The 18,259-nt window shown below is 38.5% G+C and overlaps 1 protein-coding gene across 2 annotated transcripts in view; it reads right to left on the minus strand.

Moving 5' to 3' along the window:
- LY75 (lymphocyte antigen 75) overlaps nucleotides 1-18,259 on the minus strand; it is a 166,697-nt gene that overhangs the window by 61,886 nt on the left and 86,552 nt on the right. For both annotated transcript variants that reach the window (XM_037140431.2, XM_037140432.2), the window contains exons 29-34: nucleotides 17,166-17,360; nucleotides 14,276-14,502; nucleotides 12,846-13,014; nucleotides 7,307-7,450; nucleotides 1,973-2,095; nucleotides 594-761 (exon numbers count right to left, since the gene is read on the minus strand). In XM_037140431.2, coding sequence (XP_036996326.2) covers nucleotides 594-761; nucleotides 1,973-2,095; nucleotides 7,307-7,450; nucleotides 12,846-13,014; nucleotides 14,276-14,502; nucleotides 17,166-17,360 — 1,026 coding nt within the window. The remainder of the gene's footprint in view (nucleotides 1-593; nucleotides 762-1,972; nucleotides 2,096-7,306; nucleotides 7,451-12,845; nucleotides 13,015-14,275; nucleotides 14,503-17,165; nucleotides 17,361-18,259) is intronic.

Below are 18,259 nucleotides of genomic sequence, written 5' to 3' on the forward strand. Positions count from 1 at the left end.
AATCATTAAATAATTACAGAAATACTGATGACCTAGAACTGGGCCTTATCTTTAATATTTGTACACCAAAATGGACACTTTAAGGCCAGACCTTTAAAAATGTTGCCGTGAAAAAATGTAGAGCCTTTTTGCTAGAAATGAAGTTATTAAGATTTTTATGATTATTTTACATATCAACTCATGATGAAACATAAGCTCAAATTATGATTTCCTATCAAACCCCAGGTCGTTTAAATTAATTAAATCAAGTTTTATAATATTTTTAACTCAATCATGAGTTTTAAGGAAATGAGGAGAAAAATACATCTTAAGAACATTTTAAAGAAACGACCCCTCTAATACGGTGGCAGCTTCTGCTTTTCTTAAGAAGGACTGGAACAAAATTTAGACTTTTAGTCTTTTCTTCCAGAAGCCCTAGGCACTTGTGATCTATATTTCTTAGGGAATGACTCTCTATGACTTCAGATTTTTAGGGGACATTTTAAGTACTAAATACTTTAGGAACAAGTAAAAAACTGCATATTATTAAATTGTACATTTATTTCCTAACTTGTTCTGCAAAAATGTTTCTGAAGGACAAGTTGCACACTTACGCAGAGGAACTTTGCAGACAACTCTTCCATAGCCACGTGAACATTCGACTTGTATCCAAGTTTCATTTGAAGCCAACAAAATGCTACATTTTCCACCATTGCTCTTATGCTTATTTGCCCATTTAGCAAATGTCACTTTTGATCCATCTAACCAATTCCAAGATTGACCTAAAGAAATAAATGCAATTATGTTTCTTGCCACTAAAGTACTAAGGTAAAAAGACTATGGCTCATACAATGTTGTGCCACTATTTAAAACAAAATTCATTAAAAGTGAAAAAATTTAAAATCAGTCCATCAGTTGTACTTGTCACATTTTGAGTCACTGTGGCTAGTGACTGCTGTATTGGACAGATACAGAACAATTTCACCTTTGCAGAAAATTCTATTAGACAACACTGATACGGAATGCAGTGTTTTCATTACAGTGCAGAATTCTCACACATACATTATGTGAGAGACAGATTTCTAAAAGACCTGGATCTCCCTCCCCTTCCCTCCAGCAATGAAAAAGCTCCTATCATTAAAGGTATATGCTGGTGGGGAAGGGTCCAGGAGGGTCTCTCTACCATGACTCCATCTTTATTTTCCAGCCAAGGTTGCACCACCTTGTGGTGGTAGTGTAAACATAATTTACAATTCATAGCTGGGCAACGTGGAATCCATTCTCTTTTTGACAAGTACTTAACATTTCAAAATTTACATTTATTTCAAATATTCAGAATTAAACTTTACATAAAATGTGAGACACACTTCCTAGTATTCTATTGCATGTGTAACCTGAATTCATGCTTTATCAACTTCAAGTTCACTCAAACCCTGTACCTGTTGTTTTTTATAGAAAAATTCTTCCACAGATCTTGTTGAACCAATTCTTTGCCATCTTACTAAGCTAGTTTGAAAAAAATTTACTATGAAGATTTAATTTTGCTTTATGGTAAAATGTTCCAACAAGGAAGGAAACAAGAAGAAGAGAACTTTCTGAATCACAGAGTTATAAGCCAGAAACACTTGGAGAGACAGCCATGAGAATTCTAAGGGAAGTAAGTAACAGAACCTTTGAAGCAGAATGGAGGACATAGACATTGCTGGAAAAGGAAAAAAATCCTGTTGATCCAATGATCTTAAATCTCTAACAAATTCAGTTGGCTTCAACTGATTTTCTGTTTCATTGGTGTTTTCCACCATTATTAATAAGCTATGCTCTTACTTATTCATTAGGAATTTATAAGCCTGCAAAGCAGCCAGCAGACCCAGCTTATTCATCCATCAGAAGCATTTGGATTAGAACCCATTTGCCATTCTTAGCAAGGCTGCTTTGGTGTTTAGGACAAGTCAGAACTCCCCTTGTGCACTGCCTACACAGAGATGTCACTTACCGGAGGAATGCTGAGATAATCCAAGCCAAACTCTCATGGTAATATTATTATTTTCCCTCATCAGTCTGCTCACAAACTTATTCTCATCTTCATCCTTTATGGTAACAACAGCTGCAGAATGATCTGTTGAAGGAAAACAGTCCTAAACGAATTAACTTCATACAATCTAAGTTAGTGGTTTATTCTTAATTAGACATTTAAATTTTTTTCATAATCAAGATCACTGAAAATTCAACATTTACACAGAGAATATGTTAAAAATCTGATATTTTGGGACTTCTGCCAAGATGGAGGCGTAGGTGGAAACACTGTACCTTCTCGTACAACCAAGTTTAAAAACAACAAAGTTTGAACAACAAAAATGTAGTCAAACCACAGAAAATTGAACTATATGGAAGTCTGGCAACAATGAACCACTCAGCCAGACTGGTAAGAGGGGCACAGCCAGCAGGGGAGCGGGGCCGGGCAGGAAAGAGCCACCAGACCCACACAGGTGCGTGACCCAGGTCCCTGACCCAGACACGCAGGCAGCCGAGGACGAATCCCAGGTGTGGAGTAGCAACGGGTAGACCCACTGAGGGTGCAAGGCAGCTGGCTGATCTTGGTCACACATTTGCATGCAGATAAACCAGCGAAGGAGCAAGCAGTGAGACAGATCGAGCAGGTCCCAGTGGTGGGAAGCAGCAGAGGGGACTGCCATTGCTCCCTCTCTGACCCTGCCCCCACATACAGCATCACAACCCAGAGACCTGGGTCACCCTGCCCTGGTGAACACCTGAGGTGCCTCTCCTCATAAGTAACAGGTGCGAACAGACCAAAACATGGCTCAAGAAGAACTCAGAGCACCAGAGCCGATAAATCTAAGCGAACAAGAAATTGCCAACCTATAAAATGCACAGTTGAAAACACTGGTGATCAGGATGCTCACAAAATTGGTTGAGTATGGTCACAAAATAGAGGAAAAAGTGAGGGCCATGAAAATTGAAATAAAGTAAAGTGTACAGGGAATAAATAGTGATGGGAAGGAAATTGGAACTCAAATCAAGGGAGTGGACCAGAAGGAAGAATAAAATGACTAAACAGAAAAATATGAAGAAACAAGAATTCAAAAAAATGGGGAGAGGCTTAGGAACCTCCAGGACATCTTTAAATGCTCCAACATCCGAATTATAGGGGTACCAGAAGGGGAAGAGAAAGTGCGAGTGGAAATCTTATTTGAACAAATAATAAAAGAGAACTTCCCCAATCTGGCAAAAGCAATAGACTTCCAGGAAATTCAGGAAGCACAGAGAGTCCCAAAGAAGTTGGACCCAAGGAGGAACACACCAAGGCACATCATCATTACATTAGCCAAGATTAACATGAAGGAGAGAATCCTAGACTGTCCCCTCCTAGAAAGGAGTTCCCATCAGACTGTCAGCAGGTTTCTCAAAAGAGACCTTACAGGCAAGAAGGGGCTGGAAAGAAGTATTCCAAGTCATGAAATCTAAATACCTACAACCAAGATTGCTCTGCCTAGCAAAGCTTTCTTTTAGAATGGAAGGGCAGATAAAGTGCTTCTCAGATAAAATCAAATTCAAGGAGTTCATCATCGCCAAGCCCTTATTATATGAAATGTTGAAGGGACTTATCTAAGAAAAAGAAGATAAAAAAGATGAACAGTGAAAGGACAGCAAACTCACAGTTATTAACAACCACACCTAAACCAAAAGCAAACTAAGAGGACAGCTAGATCAGGAGCAGAACCATAGAAATGAAGATCCCATGGAGGGTTAGCATCAGGGGAGTGGGAGGAGGAGAAGGGGGGAGAAGGTACAGAAAATAAGTAGCATAGAGGGTAGGCAGAAAATAGATAGAGGGAAGGCAAGAATAGTAGGGGAAATATAGAATCTAAAGAACTTGAGACACATAGTCATAAACTAAAGGGGGGGAATGGTGGGGGCGGGGTATGCAGAGTGGAGGGGAATGAAGGGGGGAAATAGAACAACTGTAATGGCATAATCAATAAAATATATATATAAAATCTGATATTTTCAGATCTTTAAAGTTTAGACATATTTCTAGATTGAAAGTTTGTATAAAGAAATTTTTGTCTTTAAAAAAATCTCAGAGCTGTCTAACCAATGAGACTTTCATGTATGAACAGCTCATCATAAGAAGTGGGGTATGTGATGGTAGAAACATGTATTTCTCTATAGATTTTTAGCACTCTCTCTTCAACAATAATTTTTGCATAAATTTATTTCTGTTAAAAATTAAGTCAAATAGGTATGGAATATTGGGGACCATTAGCCTTTCTTTCATTAGCCTAAAATATGTATATTATTTTATACATATGTGCATTTGGTCATGCCCATTGTAAGTTCCTAAATGTAGTATGGAATTGAGAGAGTGAATATTCTTGAAGTTGGATAGGTTGCCCTTAACCTACAGAAAACATTGTGCTGTCACTAGCATCAGGCAAGGGAGGGAAATAAAATAATAACTAGACTTGGACATCAATCCTAAATGGAATCAGTCTTCAGAAGCAACAAGCCTATCCATACTTGAACTTTTGTGGAAGGGCGTATCAAGGAGAGTGAAGGGAAGCCTTTACTCCAGTAGAGATCACCAAGGTGTGCCGGTACTTTATCTGTTGTTGCCTTGTTTAACATTACATAATGCTATAGAGAAGATATTATCATTATTTTACAGATGACAAAACTGAGGCTCAAGGAGAGTCTGTAAATTGGTTAGGTTTACACAGCAAGCCAATTACAGAACTAGAAGGCCAATCTGATGTTTCTAATAGTAAGAATAGGTTAAAATGCTCACTATTTACAGGGCACTGTTCTACATTTGCAAATGTGAACTCATTTATCATGACAACAACCCAATCTTCACCCAAACTCTGAACTAAGAACTATGGATCACTGTTCAAAAATGGCTTTGAACTGTGAGGGTCCATCTATTCACGGATTTATTTTTTCAATAAATATAGTCAGAACTCTGTAACTCTGTGTTTCGCATCCTCAGATTCAACCAACCTTGGATAAAAACCAGTATTTTCTACCTGGCATCGAGAATCTTCTGATGTGGAGGGCCAGTTGTGTTCACCGAGCTATGTCATTTTATATAAGGAACTTGAGCATCTGCAGATTTTGAATCTGCTGGGGGGGCGGGGCTGGCTGAGTGGTGGGTGGGAGTGGTCCTGAAACTAATCTCCACAGATACTAAGGAACGAATGTAAATTTGGGGGGAGTCAAAAGTTACACACGGATTTTCCACTGCATGGAGCCCAGTGCCCTTAACCCACTCATTGTTTAAGGGTCATCTGTATTTTCATTCTGACCATTTTCAGGTGAGAAAAGAGAAACAATTATATATAGTAACTTCTATAATATCACTCAGCTAGTATGTGTGGTAGCTGGATCTGAACCAAGACCTGTCTGACTCTAAACTTTTAGTGTTTAATACCCACAGTACAATGACAGTAAACCTTTCTATTTTTCTCCTTTAGGAGCAAGAGGCTTCTAACTTTCAGAACCCATATATAGCTCACAGTAGTTCCCATCATATGTGTGTGTATCTATCTATCTATCTATCTATCTATCTATCTATCTATCTATCTATCTATCTATTATACATGTATATGCATGTGTTTATATACAAGGTCTGTCCAGAAGGTACACAGCCATGTAATATGAAAAACAGTAACATTTATTGAAGAAGATATAAGATACAAGAAACACTGCACAAAGGACAATGATTTCTCAGTCCCCTTCAAAGTAGGCACCTTGGGACATCACACAGTTCTCCCAATTGCCATCAGCTGCCCCACTGTATTTTCCTGAATCTCATCAATGGTCAGAAATCTCTTGCCTTTTAAAAATGATTTTAGTTTTGGGAAAAGCCAGAAGTGCCAACTCTGGGCTGTAGGGGGCTGAGTCACCTGGGTGATTTGCTGTTACACTAAAAACTTTGCACTAGACGTGATGCATGTGTGGGTGCGGAGTCGTTATGACGCTGCCAATCACCAGTGGCCCATGGCTGTGGCCTTCTGAATCATCTGAATAGTTTCCTCAGAGGAATGTTCAAGCTTCACACAAAATCTGGTGCAGATTCATTGCTCTACTTGCTCAGTCATTTTGAATGTGACGGCCGCACAATACACACACTCACTCACACAACAGCATCTACTGCCCACACTGATAGTACAGTGGTGCTGTCATTGGTCATGCATGTGCTTTCTATTCCACTCTCCTCGGCTACCAGGCTACACTGATGTTGCACAAACTGTTCTCGTTATGTTAACAATGGTTGGACTTTTTCTGGACAGACCTGATATATCTGTGTTATACATGTATAACACAGAACAGTTTCCACAGAAAAGTTCCTATCATGTAGTTAGGCAGTAACAAGATTTTAAAATCGACCAAATGTCTCTACAACAGCAAAATAAATGAGATAAATCCCATCTGCCCAGCTAAATTGCTACCTACTTTTGGGTACAGGTCTCCTTTATCATGGGAGAGAGTCCATCATTGCTGCTCTCTCTAATATATTCAGTTATATCTGAAGAGAACAGTCCTGCTCCTTATCCTGTTCAGATGATGTGAGCCATTGCTATTGCAGAATAGTTAACAGCCCACGTTGCTTTGATTTGTGACCCTAAGCAGACTAAGCTTATTTATTAGCAACTAAGTAATGGAAAAACCAACAATTTTGTGTTTACTACTTAACCAAGTTTACAAAAAATTTACTTCTTGATCCCTTTATCTCAGCATACCTAGGTGTATTTAAAACTGTTTTCATTTTGCTAGTATTTTAACATAACAATTCACTTAGCGATTTTCATTCTACTTCCACCCACCGACTTTTATTTTCCTTGTACTTATTCTTAGATTCATTATTTTTAATGGCTATTCCAATATTCCACTGAGGTCATATATCATAAAAGATGGAACCACTTTGCCACCACTCGGTAATTAGGTTGCAGAGCTATTATAAACAGTGAGTGCTAGGTCAGCCATGGTATCTCCAGGGTAAATGACTGATACTCTCTCTGCAATGTAGTATCAAAAACATTTTTGACATAAGGTGCAATATTTTCATTTATGATTGGTTTACTGGAACATAATCCCATTGTAAGCAGAGGAGTATCAGCATAAGAATGTAGTAACTTTACCAAACGGGAACATTCTAACCCTAATTTATATATTTCCATCAACTGCTATTAAATCCATAATACTCTAAAATATATAAATATACATAATCATCATTTTGAATTATTTCTTACAAAAACTCCAATGATTAAAACATTGAGTCAAATAAAATCAATGAACTTGAACTCACCGAGTGCTGAACAAAACTGCTTGGCTTCTGAGAAACTGTGCAACGCTTGGTCAGACGCGTAGCAGTGGTCCCTGTACTGGACCCACTGTGACCCATTGGCCGCTGGGCATCTTGAGGAGTATGTGTGAGAGGATGCCTCTTTAGCTATACAATGTGAGAAAAGTGTAAAAATGCACAGAATAAAATGACCGACTTTAAAAACCTCATTTAATGTTCCCATTTGAAACTGGCTCCTGGGGTTAAGAAGTATTCAACTCAATACACGCACCAGAGAAAGCTATAGCCCATACTCTGGCAGTATATATTTTGATTAGCTTTTTTGGAATATCATTTTTAAAAAAGACTTTGTTTATATATATTTAGAGAGAGGGGAAGGGAGGCAGAAAGAGAGGAAGAGAAACATCGATCATTCACCCTTTGCGCACCCCCAGCTGGGCGCCTGGCCTGCGACCCAGTCATGTGCCCTGACTGGGAATAGAACTGGTGACCCCTCCATTTGCAGGGTGACACCCAATCCATTGAGCCACAGCAGTAGGGCTGGAATACCATTTTTAAAACTTGGAGGATATATGAAAGTACTTGCCCATCTAAGGTGGATTTAGACTAAATAAACAAATGGAATGACAACAGGAAAAGAAGTACAGACAGGCTAGGCAGGCCTAGAACTACTTTGAAATAATAATTAAAATTCTTTCTTTCTTTGGATTCCTTTTTATTTTGATAATATAAACTCATTTTACCTTGTCATAATCAGAACTACTTTAAAAAATCACAGCCACAAGTGAAAATTTGGTAATGTGTTTACAAAATGCAATCCGTCATCAAAGAAAATCTGTCTCAAGCACAAAGAGAGTTAGGTGTAGCTTCTCAGCTTTTAAAAACTTCCCTGGTTTTTATTTAAAATGTTCAATTTTAATTGTGCTACATAAGACAAGAAGCCTGTGCCCTGGCTGGTGTAGCTCAGTGGATTGAGCATGGGCCTGCCAACCAAAGCATTGCTGGTTCGATTCCCAGTCAGGGCACATGCCTGGGTTGCAGGCCAGGTCCTCAGTAGGGGGCACACCAGAGGCAACCACACATTGATGTTTCTCTTCCTCTCTTTATCTTTCCCTTCTCCTCTCTCTAAAAATAAATAAATAAAATATTTTTAAAAAGACAAGAAGCCTGTGTAACAAAGCCTGTGCCTCATATCAGGATTCTAACCTACACAGAAAAGAGTATGAGAACTAGAAAGTACATTGTCAGCATCCTCCTGTGAGGTACAGGCTACCGGAGTCGAGATGGGACCTGGGAAGGTCAGTGATCCCAACCCAGCCTATTCCCGTGTACGCATTACTTATGCTCTACATGTCTTTCAGTTACTGAAGCCTTTTCCTGCTTTTTTCCTCCAATCCCAGTTACCTAGAGCTCTTATTTTTGGTCCCTGTGATTCCAGAAGAATGGCTGCTACCGTTTTCTTCCTTATCAAGAGGCTTTCTGCCCTGGCTGGTGTGGCTCCGCTGGTTGGAGCCTCATCCCATGACCGTAGGGTTGCGAGTGAGATTCCCCATCAGGTCGGCCCCTGTCCCGGCACGTACAATCCTAGGACCAGATGCTTATGGGAGGCAACCAGTCGATGCTCCTCTATCTCCCTTCCTCTCTCTCTAAAGGCAATGAAAAAACATATTCTCGGGTGATGCTAAAAAAATGTTTTTTAGAGACAGACTTTCTGACTGCTCTTAATTCCTTCTTCTGCTTCTCTACCTTCTGTTTCTCCAGCTGGGCTTGGTCTTCTTCGAGCTTTAGTTATTCGATTGGCTTTTGCCGCCATTCTTCCCATTAATGCCCTTGGTTTGAGCCCTGAGTCTTTTTATTAAAAAGATTTCATTTATTTATTTATTTTTAGACAGAGGGGAAGGGAGAACAAGAGGGAGAGAAAGACCAATGTGTGGTTGCCTCTCATGCACCTCCTACTGGGCACCTTGCCCAAGACCCAGGCGTGTGCCCTGACTGGGCATTGAACCAGCAACCTTCTGGTTCACAGGCCGGCTGTCAATCCACTGAGCCACACCAGCCAAGGCATGAGCTCTAAGTCTTCATTCAGTCTGACAGTTGATAACTCCTGAGTAAGTTTCCTAGTGAGTGATGATCAAAGCTCATTGACAAATTCATCTGTAAAGTCTGTAAGACTTGCGATGGCTCTTCATTAACACTGCTGATGGAGGGAGATGTTTCTTGTGAAAATATACTGCTGATGACTCCTTCGTTGCACAAGGCAATGATGTGTGTCCCTTCATTAGATGTAAAACACATTAAGCATCAGCTACCAATGCATGGTTAAGGCTGGTGGACCTTTCTGAATGGCTTCGCTTTTAATAAAGTTTCTTCTTATACTGGGAACACAGGGAGGCACATATTCAAAGTCTATTTGTTTCCAGTCCCCTCTGCATCTGAGCTCAATTAGGCTGCATACGTTTTCTTTCTTTACTGCTACTCATGGAGTTTTATTTTCAACTTGTGCATTTTTTCCTGCAAGGGTCAGCATTGAGGTAATATTCCTTTTTAAGAACATTTAATTTTTTTTTATTGTGGTAAAATACACATAACTTAAAATTTACCATTGTAACTATTTTAAGTGCGCAGTTCAGTGGCATTAAGTACATCTGCATTACAGAACCTCTTCATCTTGCAAAACTGAAACTCCGTACTTATTAAATAATAACTATTCCTTCCACTCCTCTTGTAAACACCAATCTACTTTCTGTTTTTAGGAATTTGAAAGTTATAGGTGCCTCATATGAGTGGAATCATATAATATTTGTCCTTTTGTGAGTGAGTTATGGTTCTTCAAGGTTCATTCATGTTGTATTATGTGTCAGATTTTTTCCTTTTTGAGGCTGAAGAATATTCTATAATATGTATATACCACATTTTGCTTATCTATTCCTTCATCAGTGGACACGTGGCTTGCTCCTACCTTTTTCACTATTGCGATGATGCTTCTTTAAACATGGCTGCACAAATTCTGTTCAAATCGCTGCTTTCATTTCTTTTGGATTTGCATGCAGAAGTGGAATTGTAGGGTCATATGGTAATTTTATGTTACGTTTTTTGAGAAAATACCATGCCATTTTCCACAGTGGCTACACACCATTTTATATTCTCACAAAAAATGCCCAGTAGTTGCAGTTTCTCCACAATTTCACAGACACTTGTTTTTTCCTTCCTTCCTTCCCCTTCCATTTCTTTTCTTTTTTTTTCTCTCTCTCTCTCTCTGTTTTGAAGACCCAGTTTTATAAGTTGTCTCTCTTGTATCAGTTTCCCAGGGCTGCCATAATAAATGGCCATATACTTGATGGCTTAAAATAACAAACATTTATTTTCTTACAGTTTTAGAAGCTAGAAGATTGCAAATAGGGTGTTTGCTTCTGGAGGGTCTGAGGGAGAATCCGTTCTGTGCATGTTCTGTTTCTGGTGGCTGCTGTCGATCCTTGGCTTGTAGCTGCATTGTTGGAACTTCTGCCTCCGCCGTCAGGGCCTTCTCCCCTGTGTGCCTTCTCTCCTCTTACAAGGACAGTGCCATTGGATGTAGGGCCCATCCTAGTTGAGTATGGCCTTATCCTAATTAACTGCATCTGCAAGGACTGTTTCTAAGTAAGGTCATGCTCTGAGTGGACATAAATTTTGAAGGGACACTATTCAACCCAGTACAATACTGAATTTTTGTTTGACTATGTTGGCATTCCTCTTCAACCTGTAAAGTCTGTTTCTCTCACACAGATGTACTCTCCATTTCTGCATGCATTATCCTATTTCTCATGTATTCTAATTTTTTAAAACCCTCCCCCCAGGGTATGCTTATTGCTTTTAGAGAGAGGGGAAGGGAGAGAGAGAGGGAGAGAAATATTGATGGAAGAGAGAAACACTGATCAGTGGCCTCTCATGCACCCTGACTGGGGAGAGAACCCACAGCCCGGGCATGTGTCCTGACTGGGAATCAAACCGTGACTTTTCAGTTGATGGGATGATGCTCCAACTGACAGAACTACACCAGCCAGGGCTCTAGTTGTTGTTGTTATTGTTTTTAAAGACTGTATTTATTTTCTGTACCTCACAACTGAGATGTCAGCTCTTGATTGTGCCTTTATCACTCAAGCTTTACATCATTCTCCCTTTCTTGAGTTCATTTGTTTCTCTAGATAAGGTTTTCATATTTCCCTCTGCCTGAATCTGTTCAGTTCTGAATGTTATACAGTCTCTTGAAGATTCTCTGGAGCAGAAAACATGGCAGACACTGAGAACCAGAAGCTTCAAAGACCATCGCCCCCACCATGCCTGGGCCGGCCCAGCATGCCTCCGCAGCTCCCACATGGTCTAGGTTCTTCTGCTCTTCCTCAAATTCACGCTCTACCCACCAGAAATGCGCCCAACTCCAGCCCCTGATGGAACGGGGCCTTTCCTTAGATTTTAAGGATCTTATATCGTATTTTAATATGTATAATGCACATTCTTTTTACCCAAATTTTGGAAGGAAAAATACAGATGCACTTCATACAGTATAGTACTAATTCTGTATCTATATAAATGTTTGTAATTAACTTATTTATGCATGCGTGTTAAAAGTATAACTCTAAAAAGCAGTAACAATATCTGTGTGCAAAATAATACCCTATAACATGTAATCAGTTTTGTTTCTAAGTACAAATAAATAAAAATTGAATTAAAAAATGAAAATGAATTTATAAAAATTTTTTCTGAAAGTTTGGGCCAAAAACATGGGTGCGCATTATGCACAGGAGCACATTATATGTGCTAAAATATGGTAGGTTTGGAAAATGCTTGGTTACACAAAGTGCAGCAGATTCCTTTACTATAGAAACTCTCACAGCTACCAATAGGGTAGAGTACCTGAGGCATTTCCCAAATTCCATGCTGTGCAACACTTTCTAAAAAGAAGTGCGGTGCCCAGACTGCTGTGGCTCACTTGGTTGAGTGTCATCCAGCAAAGCACAAGGTCTCAGGTTCAATTTCCTGGTCAGGGCACATGTCTGGGTTGCAGGCTGGTCCCTGGTTGGGGTATGTGCAAGAGCCAACCGTTGATGTATCTCTCACACATCAGTGTTTCTCCCCCTCTCTTTCTCCCTATATTTCCCTCTCTCTCTAAAAAAAAAACAGTGTGGTGATGGCCAGAAGGAAGTGGGGAGTATGAAGACTGGGTGGAGGTGGACAGAAGGTGGGGAATGGTGGCATCTAAAATAGTGTCGACAATAAAAAAAAAAAAAGAAGCATCTTAGCTTTTGAAAATACTGCTAAGTGAAATTAAAATTCACAAATTCTAGAGATAAAACTTACCTAGTGATAGAACTGAATGTCTTTGAGAATAAATTCCCTGAATGAGTATATTGCATTTATTTCTCTTTACAAAGTATCAGTTGTATTTATAGGATTTGTGAATATACCTTATGTAAAATCTATAAAAATTTCTTTGAGCACTTAATCCAATGCATAAAACAAACATCATATTTTAGTAAATATACAGTTATTTGAAATCAAGTCTTACCTTTTGTAGGTTTGTAACAAATAGCGCCGTCCTTAAAAGAGTTGCATTTTTCATGTTTCCAAATTCCTTTCGGATCCAGGAGAACACAATTTCCAGCAGACTGCTCATCCTTCCACGGGATGTAGTCAAATGCACTGCCATCGGACCACTCAAAATCTGATTCTGTTCCCTGTGTTAAGAATAATGGAGAGAACTTGAATCTAGACGTATGACTTAAAAAAAAACCCACAAACAAGAACATATATGCTTTAAGAACTAGTGGAATGGAGCGTTAATTATTTGCTCACAAATGTAGTTCAGGACCTATTTGTAAAATCAGGGATTCACTTTCAATGCATTGATTTGAAACATTTGCTCTGACACAACTGAAGTAGGAATTTAAATCTAGAGACAGTTACTTCACTCTGTCTCCAAATTTATTCTTATTTAAGGGTGAGTTAATGTAACACTTGAAATTAACCAACGTGCAAATGGCTTCCACTTGTCACAATTACAGATTTGCAATTCCAACAGATATTATTGTAAGTATTATTTTTTATATTTTAGAGTTTTGTGGTTTGTGTCTCTGGCTACATTTTTTTTTTCTAATTACAGAACCCAGCAACCAGCAGAGGGATGGAAGGGGAAACTACTTCCTAAGAACCTCACACATGAAGATTATACTTCTGATTTTTCCTTGATTCTATAATCCTATTTTGCCATCCTTTATTTTACTTTCCCCACTTTGTTCTAAAGATTATTTCAATTCTAATCTCAATAGAGTCTAATTTTTGTATTCTAAAATTTTTATAGGTACACAAAACTATTAATTAATAGGACTTAGTGGCAAAAAAGATGTGTTTATCAGCAGAAGATTATTCTCAAATAGTGCTAATTTCTAGGGGGAAAGTTAAAAGAAAATATACATTTACTAGTCCTAATGCTAAGAATTTTATGTGGCACCTTATATCAATTTTTATGTTAATTTTCACTATAATCCTAGATTAAGGAAAATATTATCACTCCAAAATTTTATCAATGAGGAAATCAGCTTGTGAATGTCAAATAACTTGCCCACAGTCACCTGGCAGGTAAATGGAAGCTCCAGCACTAGTTCTGGAACTCAGGGCTGTTCTGATTCGGTGCTACCATTCTTTCTTCACCAATGCTTTGATTGGTCCCCCAAGCAGATTACAGAGTGTGGCTGAGTTGGTAATCTACAGGGTCCTGGCAGTGTTTAGGGGGGCTGTGGTCCTGGGCATTTGCTATAGTGCACTCTACAAATATAATTTTCTATTTGTCCTATTTGTGAAAAGATAAGAAAGCACCATGCCATGCAAATTGAGCCCTAGGACTCAATCTGATGTTATATTTCAAATTAACATTTTTGGCTCAAATTTCTAAACCTCTAACACATTTGGAAAATTTCTGGAAAACGGAACAATACTCACATCATGACTTGAGAGCCCAACCCATAGCGGAAATCCATCCCGTTTTGCGATATCTTCCAGGAAGAGCTGACCATTTTGGTCATGGACACTCGCCAAGTATCCTCCGCTTTGAGAACACAGGTTTATCGCTTCATACCATGTTACTGTTTTTGGAATAACACTGTAAATACCATCTTCATATGGAATAAACTGTGGCAGAGTAGTATTATATTCCTCCTGGTAGTCAACTACAACATTTAAAGGAAAAGTGTCAGTGATTAAATTTAAATTATTTAAAATACATACTTTGGGTAAGACTGGTTGTACAATCACTTCAAAAGTTACATAAAACTGGGTTTCTGATTAAGAAGTGAGGTCCACTGCATACTTTATTTCTTTTACTGCCATGGCACGTTTAATAGGCTCTTAAATATTACAGTGGTCTGGTTAATTAAAAAAGAGGCATACATAGTGTCTTTTATTTAAGGAGCTCACATATTACTTGTGGACAGAAAACACCACCACCTGAAATGTGGGCAAAATAATTACCTAGCAGAATACACGTACCTGACTAGAGGAGGAGAGATTCCTCCGACTTAGGGGAGTCAGAGAGCCTGCTTGAACAATTAGGTATCCAGAGGTAGGGTTAGGTAAAATTAGGACTAAAAAGAAATACAGTAACTAGAAAGTGAGTTAAAAACAAACAAATAACAACTATAACAAAACCGCAATAGAATATTTCAAAAGGACACAGAAGCCAAGTGAAAGAGCTCCCAATTTGAGCAAAATATAAACAATGTAGTACACCCAATTATATTCCAAGTATGAAATAACCATGAGCCCATACTGATCTAAATAAATGACTGAAAAGGTTTTTTTAAATTACAGTTTACACTCAGTATTATTTTTCAAGTAGTGTTAGGTGTATAGCACAGTGGTTAGACAATCATATACTTTACAGTGTTCCTTCAGACATTTCCAGTACCCACCTGGCACCAAACATAGTAATTACAATATTACTGACTCTATTCCCCATGCCTGTTTTGTAACTACCAATCCGTACTTCTCATCCTTCACTTTTTTTCACCCAGGTCCCCAATCCTCTCCCCTCTGGCAACCATCAGTCTGTTCTCTGTATCTATGAGTCAGTTTCTCTTTTGTTTGTTTGTTTATATTGTTCTTTTGATTCTGTGTATAAATGAAGACATAGGGTATTTTTCCTTCTGACTAATTCATTAAATGACTATGCATTTTTAAATGGGGGGAAGTAGATAAACCTTCGGTGCGGTAGAATTCCAAATGATTTACATAGGTACTTCCCCCTTCAGGAAGGTGGGCGATAACTCTCCACGGTCACTGAGTACAGTGACTTCCTCACAAAGCATGGAAAGGGGAAAAAAAGAGTAACCCTGCAGTGCAAAACCCTGACAAGCATTACCGAATGTCCCAAACTGAGGGACATTCTACAAAATACATGACCGGGGCTCCTCAAAACTATCAAGGTCACTGAAAGTAGAAACATCTGAGAAACTGTCATAACCAAAAGGAACCTAAGGAGACGTAGAGACTAATGTAACATGGTATCTTGAATGGAACCCCACACAGAAAAATGACACTCAGTTAAAACTAAGAAAATTGGAATAACGTATGAACTTGGTCGATAATAACATATCCATATTGGTTTATTAATTGCGACAAATGTACTATACTAACGTAAGAAGTCAACAATAGGAAAAACTGGTTACAGTAATATATGGGAAGTCTATGTACCATCTTTGCAACTTTTTTGAAAATCTAAAACCATTTAAAAATGAGAAGTTTACTAAAGTTATAAAAAAAACAGAAAGAAGTTGAGACTTCTTGGCAGGAAATAACCATAAATAAAGGTACAGAGGAGGATGGGCATGCACTGCCTGTGGGACAATTAAGAGATCAGCATGGCAGCAAATGTCTTCACTGAGCCAAGAAAGGAAGAAAAATGGGGCTGGGAGAAAGCCTAGAATTTTAGAATAGAAAGTGGTTTCTAAAGAGCCTCAAAAGCTTACATGCACTCAAAGTAATTGATAATAGAAAATCTCTGGAGGCTGTCGATGGAAACGATGCTCTGGGAAGTTATCTGCAGCGCCTGAAGGGGGAAGATCAGCCCGGATACGACTGTGAGAGGCTCCATGTTCCCAGAAGGCTTACAGCAGGGTGGCCGTACTATTTAACAGTTTTAAGCTGTGAAGAACTCAAACCCGACATGCATTTAAAAATAGATTTTTAAAGGAATTAGGCAAGGTTGAGAGATACTCATTTTTAGCCCGCAATGTCAAAACTCTACCTAAATACTTTTTTTCCTTCTTTTTAAAAAGATTTTATTTATTTATTTTTAGAGAGAGGGAAAGGGAGGAAGAAAGAGAAGGAGAGCAATAACAGTGTGTGATTGCCTCTTGAGTGCCCTGCACTGGGGACCTGGCCTGCAACCCAGGCATGTGCCTTGACTGGAAATTGAACCAGTGACCCGTTTGCAGGCTGGTGCTCAATCCACTGAGCCACACAAACCAGGGCCACTTTCTTATTTATATAAATTGTATCCATCCTTCAGGTCGCTGGCAAGTTTTATTTGCTCCATGAATTCCTTGTCTTCATTGGTCTATTTTGACTTTCTGAGTAAACTAAGAGTAATCTACATAAAACAATGATAAAGGATTTAGTGCTGTCTCCCTGGCTACATTTTACTCATTGAGATCAAGACTATACACCAGGGATGGTGTCTCTTCGCTGCTCTGTAACCTCTGCGGCACCCCCCATAGGGCTGAATCCCAGGGAGGCACTCAGAAAATATAGCTGTAAGATTTCCACTACTAGTGGAGGTAATGGCTTTACATTCTCCTTCCCTGGAGGGCATGCTCTATATTAGCATACTTACCCATTTCAATTTTACAAGCAAGAATGCTGTGCTGATGAAAGTAAAGTATTTCGTCAACAGTGTTAAAGGCTTGAATATCCCAGAAGCCATCAGTACTCAAGCCAGCAAAAAATTGGCCATTTTTTACAGCTGGTCTTCCTGCTCTCCAGTGCGTATATGACAGCGTGGTCTTGTCAGACCACATGAGAGAATTATCTAATGAAGAAACAGTTAGTCTATGCTTAGAGATTAAATCAATACTTGAATGACAGTTATGAGGTTAATATTTCAGTCTCAACTTTTCTTTCTTCTTTCTCCATTTTCTAAAAGATTATATGATTATGTATATCCATCTAAAACAATTCTTTTTTCATGCTTATTTTTAATTTGGAAAGTACAAATTATAAACACAAAAGTCAAACTTATTGCAGAATTATAGAATTCCACCATTCTGCAATAACTTTATATTTTGTTATCTTCCATCAGTCATTTCTGCTATGTATATGTTTAATTGCAATGAAAATGAATGTGACTATTTTATAAAAAATAATGTATTATCAAACTAGTGACAGAAGTCTCTTCTCTGGACCTGAACCCTACGCAGTCATGCACATTTATGTCAACTGACTTTTTGACAAGGATGCCAAGACAATTCAATGGTGAAAAAACAGTTTCTGGGAGAACAGGAATCTCTACAGAAAAAAAATGAAGCTGGATCCTTTCCTTTCACCATATACAAAATTAACTCAAAATAGTGAATAGATCTAAATGTAGAGCTGAAACTATAAAACAGAAGGAAACAGAGGAGTACATCTTCATGATGGGGTAGGCAAAGCCTTCTAAGATACGCACAAGTGATAAAAGAAAAAAACTGATACATTGGACTTCATTAGAATTTAAAATTTTGTTGTACCAACTATACTATCAACTAAGTGTTACAAATTATACTATATTAACATTAACATTTTTGGGTAAATGCATACTTTCGATGATTTATGACTTTTCATAAAAAGTCACCATAGAGTGACTTTTTTCTAATTCCAAAATTTTATGATGGTCAGGACATCTCTAATTCAGTATCTGAGTTGGTCTTATTTACCCTATTATTAGAGTCT

Source organism: Artibeus jamaicensis, unplaced genomic scaffold (assembly GCF_021234435.1).
Source record: "Artibeus jamaicensis isolate MK-2021 breed Jamaican fruit bat unplaced genomic scaffold, CSHL_Jam_final contig_936, whole genome shotgun sequence".
NCBI lineage: Eukaryota > Metazoa > Chordata > Mammalia > Chiroptera > Phyllostomidae > Artibeus > Artibeus jamaicensis.